A 5948-nucleotide genomic window follows, 5' to 3' on the forward strand; every position below is an offset into this window, starting at 1 on the left:
TCAGACACCGGCGTTGGGGGCAGCCTTGCCCTGCTGGGCTTTGCTGCTGCTACGGCTGAGGATGGGGAAGATGGTGCACATGCATCCAGACGCCACCATCAGCCCCAGACTGAGCCAGGCACAGAAGCTGGACCAGCTGTAGCCATGCTCCACGTCAGCAGGCAGCCCGTAGATGAAGGGAGGGACCCTGGCCAGGTCGTAGGACACGTTGGCCGCATATGTACACAGGGAGATGGTGCAGAAGATCCCTGAGAAGGAAGAGAGGAACCGCAAAGAGAGGAGGAGAATGTGAGAGAGAAATCAGTGTTTTAAGAAAACAGACTATCAGTATCGGGGGGGGGGGGGGGGGGTAAACAGTACCTGCCATGAGAAAGAGCAGCCCAGAGACGTGCTGAGTGAGACTCTTCTCCCAGGCGAAGCTGACAGACGCCACAATGCAGCCACACAACAGAACGGCTGCCGCCATGCCTAGAAACCCCGCTGTGATCCGCCGCAGGTCTGAAGGTAGTAGGAGAGCAATAGGATGTCTGAATGAATCAGGCCCTTTAGGGAACCTCCTTCATAATGAGAAAAGGTTCTTACGTAAGAGGTGCCACTCGTCCTGCTGGATGGTGCGGGTCAGGTTGAGAGGGATGTTGCGGAGCCGCATGGGCTGGGAGAAATGGTACTTGATGGTGGTGCATCGCTGGGCTATACCTGCACAGAGACAATAACTTGTGTGAACATAATGTGTAGCAGGTTAAAGCCAAAATATAGAAATGGGCAAGTGTTTCTCAAGGACAGTTGTCTTGAGAAAAGCTGTACTCATTTATAAAGTAGACTCCCCTGTTTCTAGACCCCAAGGTCTACTTTCACTTTAATACCATGATTTATTCTATTATTGCAAATATTAACTCTATATAATTAGTTCGATAGTATAGTCACCTACACGTTAAGGTTTACTTTGATATTCAGACCCCCATGTCACGTGAACAGACTTCATAATAGGGGTTTAGAGGCTGTAAGTTAGAATTTTCCCCACAAGATGGCAGATTTTATATATCGATCTTCCTCTCGACTGTGAAAGCCTTTACACGGCTGTGAGAAGAGACTAGGAAAAGCCAAACGTGGAAATGCCATATCAACCCCAATAGATCTACATCTCTGATAGGTAACATGTTTTTGAGTGATGTATACTGAACAAAATTATAAACACAACATGTATAGCGTTGGTCCCATGTTTCATGAGCTGAAATAAAAGATCCCAGAAATGTTCCATATGCACAGAAAGCTTATTTCTCTCAAATTTAGTGCACACATTTGTTTACATCCCTGTTAGTGAGCATTTCAACTTTGCCAAGATAATCTATCCACCTGACAGGTGTGGCATATCAAGAAGCTGATTAAACAGCATGATCATTACACAAGGGCACCTTGTGCTGGGGACAATAAAAGGCCACTAAAAAATTTGCATTTTTGTCACACAACACAATGCCACCAATGTCTCAAGTTTTGAGGAAACGTGCTATTGGCTTGCTGACTGCAGGAATGTCCACCAGATCTGTTGCCAGAGAATTGAATGTTCATTTCTCTACCATAAGCCGCCTCCAATGTAATTTTAGAGAATTGGCAGTACGTCCAACCAGCCTCACAACCGCAGACCACGTGTAACCACGCCTGCCCAGGACCTCCACATCCGGCTTCTTCACCTGTGGGATCGTAATAATAATAATAATAATAATATGCCATTTAGCAGACGCTTTTATCCAAAGCGACTTACAGTCATGCGTGCATACATTTTTTGTGTATGGGTGGTCCCGGGGATCGAACCCACTACCTTGGCGTTACAAGCACCATGCTCTACCAGCTGAGCTACAGAGGACCACAGCCACCATCGTCTGAGATCAGCCACCCGGACAGCTGATGAAACTGAGGAGTATTTCTGTCTGTAATAAAGCCCTTTTGTGGGGAAAAACTCATTCTGATTGGCTGGGCCAAGTGGGTGGGCCTGGCTCCCAAATGGGTGGGTCTATGCCCTCCCAGGCCCACCCATGGCTTCGCCCCTGCCCAGTCATGTGAAATCCATAGATTAGGGCCTAATTTATTTATTTCAATTGACTGATTTCCTTATATTAACTGTAACTCAGTAGAATTGTTGCATGTTGCGTTTATATTTTTGTTCAGTATAATATTGTCCCTGCTCTTGGAGGCAGCAAAGTAAGTATTGCAGGGATGTGGCATGCTACCATTCCACAAATTATATACCAATATTACAAAAAGTTGGCCTAATGACATTTCCATTTTCACTTACTATATTAATTGGTATACTAAATTTTAATTTGAGGAGCCTAGCTGACTAAACTCAACTCTGCGATTTCGAGCTTTTGCGCAAGTTTCCTATTGATTGAGTTCAGAGCATTTTACGTACAGAAGGCGCGCGTTTATCTATTGACATATATTAATGTTGATGTCACGTTATATCCTCATGCAAATTATATGGATCATAGAAATAGAATGTATATTGAACACATGCAACGCTTCCTAGAATGCCTTTCGTGTCAGGTCAAATGTAATGACCTTGATATTCTGTCAGATGCAGTCTGAAACTGATCAGATCAGAGAGCTTCTTTGAGGTCTGTGTGTTGGACACACTCCACAGCGCATGCAACCTGTCTACGCACTTAGGCCATAGTGGTTTTCCGAATTAATAGACTTATTATGGACACAACTATACACAACCATGGCTTACAGATGGGCTAGACCCACACAGAATATCCGAGGACAACATGATAGTTTAAAACGTGTTTTGAAGCTATAAAACTACATTTTGGGTTATGATGGGTTTAAGTCAGTTGTAGCCTACTAAGCTCATCCGTTTTCTTCAAGGATCAATTGATATATTCTATCATTAATTGAAATTACCAGTGAACAGCATTGCATGCATTTACAAATAGGCCTACTATATCTTTCACGAAAGTTATAGCCCTACATATTGGGTCGGATGTTAAGTAATATCTCATATTTCACTGGGCCCGGGATCAAATTCCCCAAAGCATCTCTTACCCTTGGATATGAGGTTGTCGATGTCCTTGTCCTTTCCTAGATAATAACATTTCCTCCAAAGTCCAGAGTGAGTGGAGAAAATAGGTCGCCCGCATTCCGTTTCCAAAATTCCCATTCCCAAAATGGACCTCCAGTTTTCCAGGAGCTCCTCTCTACTCCCGACGTGGATCGCCCGGAGCAGCGCCTGGTTCCTCCGAGGATTGCTGCTGTCCATCAGGGGCAGGTGATAGATGGGCATCATCCGGTTCTTCTGTTCGTTGGCGTCCGGCCCGAACTGCTCGCAGTTCTGCCTGTGCCGTGTGGTGTCCGTCTCGTACCAGTGGTCGGTCATGATAGCGGTGATGAGAAGCGCCAGTGACGACAGGCTCATGGACAAACTGATAGCTGTCACCAAGGTCTGTTTCTCCATCCTGCGGTCATCAACATTTGAAGAGTCGGTCAGGGAAGCATCTGTCACTCCGTCCACTTCACTCCTCCTAATCAACACGGGCTTGCAGGGCTTCATCATGTCCTACATGATGCCGAAAAGGCTGTGAGGTCCTGGCATCTACGGCTGGGTGCTGGCACAAAATTAACCTGACTCGTGTTCCTGCTCTCCCACTTTGTCCACTCCTTGACTTCGGTATATCCTAAAATACGGGATGAGGAGGTGTATATCTGTAACCTGTGCGCGGAAAAAGTCTCAGTGTGCTGTGCTTCGGATTTCGAGGCTTGCGGGATGAAAACAGGTGCCGCGCACAGAGCGCGAGATCAAATGTCAATTATTCTGTCAGCGTAGCAGCGCGTCGTTACTAATAAAAGTCGCTGTGGCATGAGAGTCATGATAACACCACTACTACTTATGATGATTATAATAATGATGATTATATTTAATAGCAACGATGTTTTTAGTCATTATCATAACCTAAATGTATTTTTCATCATCCCTTTAGAGATGTCATAGTTGGAACACAGAACAAACACTTCAACACAGTGCATTAAAATAGTATACAACATGGTCAGAGACATTGTGCAGAGAAGGCATTAGCAGACAAGACATTGAGCGATATGGGGACATGGACATCTCTACTCAGGACATGGTGCACAAGTGCTTATGAAGATTCATTAACACAGGTATATTTGGCTTCTCATTCAGTGGGTGTTGTTGATTTGTTGATATGCACTCAGCAGGGCATTCTGTAAAATAAGCGCAAGTACATCATTAGGGAGTGAAACTTAAATAAAGCTTTCTTCCTTAGCTGTCTGTAATAAATATCTTTTTACCCCTCCAACTTTTTTCTCACTTGTGTGTGTTGACGTAGGTGCACGGTTAATTACATTTTAGTCATTTAGCAGACGCTCTTATCCAGAGCGACTTACAGTTAGTGAATGCATACATGTTTTTTTGTTTGTTTTTTTCATACTGGCCCCCCGTGGAAACGAACCCACATCCCTGCCGGCCAAACCCTCCCCTACCTTGGACGACGCTGGACCAATTGTGCGCCGCCCATGGGTCTCCCGGTCGCCGCCGGCTAGGATCTCTATTGGCACAGCTAGCACTGCGATGCAGTGCCTTAGACCACTGCGCCACACATCCTTTAAATAAAAGACTGGATTGCTGCCCAGAGTATTCAGCGGGAAAAAACCACTCCAGCTATTAGGCATAAAACGAGAGGATATTTATTCTTCCCCGTTGTTTTGTTCAGTGAGGCAGGCAGACATTAACGTAAAATCAAAGCTTTCTTCACATTTGTAGACTTGCATAAATAAATGATAATAAACTAATTAGCAGCAAGCAGCTTCAGTGACAGACAGTCCTACACAAGGGTATTCCTCTTCCCAACTCAGAATGCATAGTAAGCTACTCTGCCATGTCACCCCAGGGTGGAATTGAGTACAAGGGTGTTCTTTAATTAAGTGATAATGCACTCGAAGCCGGTGTTTGGAGGATATATTGACAAAGTCGAGGGCCTTCAAACCGTGCCAATATATCCTCCAAACACATCCTCCTCGAGGGCATTATCACTTTTATACAACGGGTTGCCAACATATTCAAATAATGATTGACATATTTACATTAAAAACTTTATTTTTATTAATTTATTCATACTATTTCATTCTTCCACAAGATATAGTACTTGCTAACCAAGCCGGCTGGTCATTCGTTCTATCAGTTCGGTTGCCAGAGAGGGGACCCAGTCCAGTCTTTTTGTTCTTTATCTATGGACGCGACCGAGTCGTTCGTTCTATATGTTCCATTGCCGTAATGGCTGGCAACGTTCTTATCCCTTGATTGCTAGCTAGCCAACTACGGCTAATTTACAGTCACGTCAAAAAGTGCAGCCAGAGTAGCTTCATTTGCATTTGTTTAAGTTGTTTTCTTGAAACATTTATTTGGATACATCTATAACAATGAGCTAATGAGGCGCGATTTCGCCTGGCATAGAACATGTGCTCACTCATCAGGACACTGTTGTTCAGAGGAGCTAGCCAACAACACAGCTAAAATCACATCAAACTGAAGCTGGATAGACTGGCTGCACTTTTACCTTTTTTCAATTGACATTTCTTTGTATATATCCATAAAAATGATGCCAGCTGATTCATGATTTCGACTGGTTGAGAAACGCTGCCTGTCTGTCTGTCTCATCCCGACTCCGACAAGTTCATTACTATGGGACAGCTGGAGATCGAATTTGAATATTGAAACAATGTTGCAAATGTCGGAGAGACATTTATACAGTAGCCTATGTTCCAATAGGACCAGTTGACACCTACTTGGTCTGTCATAATTATTGTGTAGCACTTCATAACACGACCAAGTTCAGGTTCAGACAACAGTCATATTATGTTGGCTAGATAGAGGTTTCCACTAGTTACCACAGCCACCAAGTCAAAATGTAAGGTTAGGCATAAGGTTAGCAGCG

General features: G+C 44.2%; 1 protein-coding gene across 1 annotated transcript; it reads right to left on the reverse strand.

The window, feature by feature from the left end:
- Window positions 1-3550, reverse strand: LOC311110858 (transmembrane protein 178A-like; the record flags this gene model as incomplete). Its single annotated transcript, XM_084153451.1, has 4 exons — window positions 1-248; window positions 361-498; window positions 583-696; window positions 3043-3550. The coding sequence occupies 4 exons, from the start codon at window positions 3548-3550 to the stop codon at window positions 1-3; spliced, it is 1008 nt and encodes a 335-aa protein (XP_084009577.1).
- Between the last annotated feature and the right edge of the window lie 2398 nt (window positions 3551-5948).

The sequence above is a fragment of the Coregonus lavaretus genome (genome assembly GCF_964263955.1).
Source record: "Coregonus lavaretus genome assembly, chromosome: 36".
NCBI classification, from domain to species: domain Eukaryota; kingdom Metazoa; phylum Chordata; class Actinopteri; order Salmoniformes; family Salmonidae; genus Coregonus; species Coregonus lavaretus.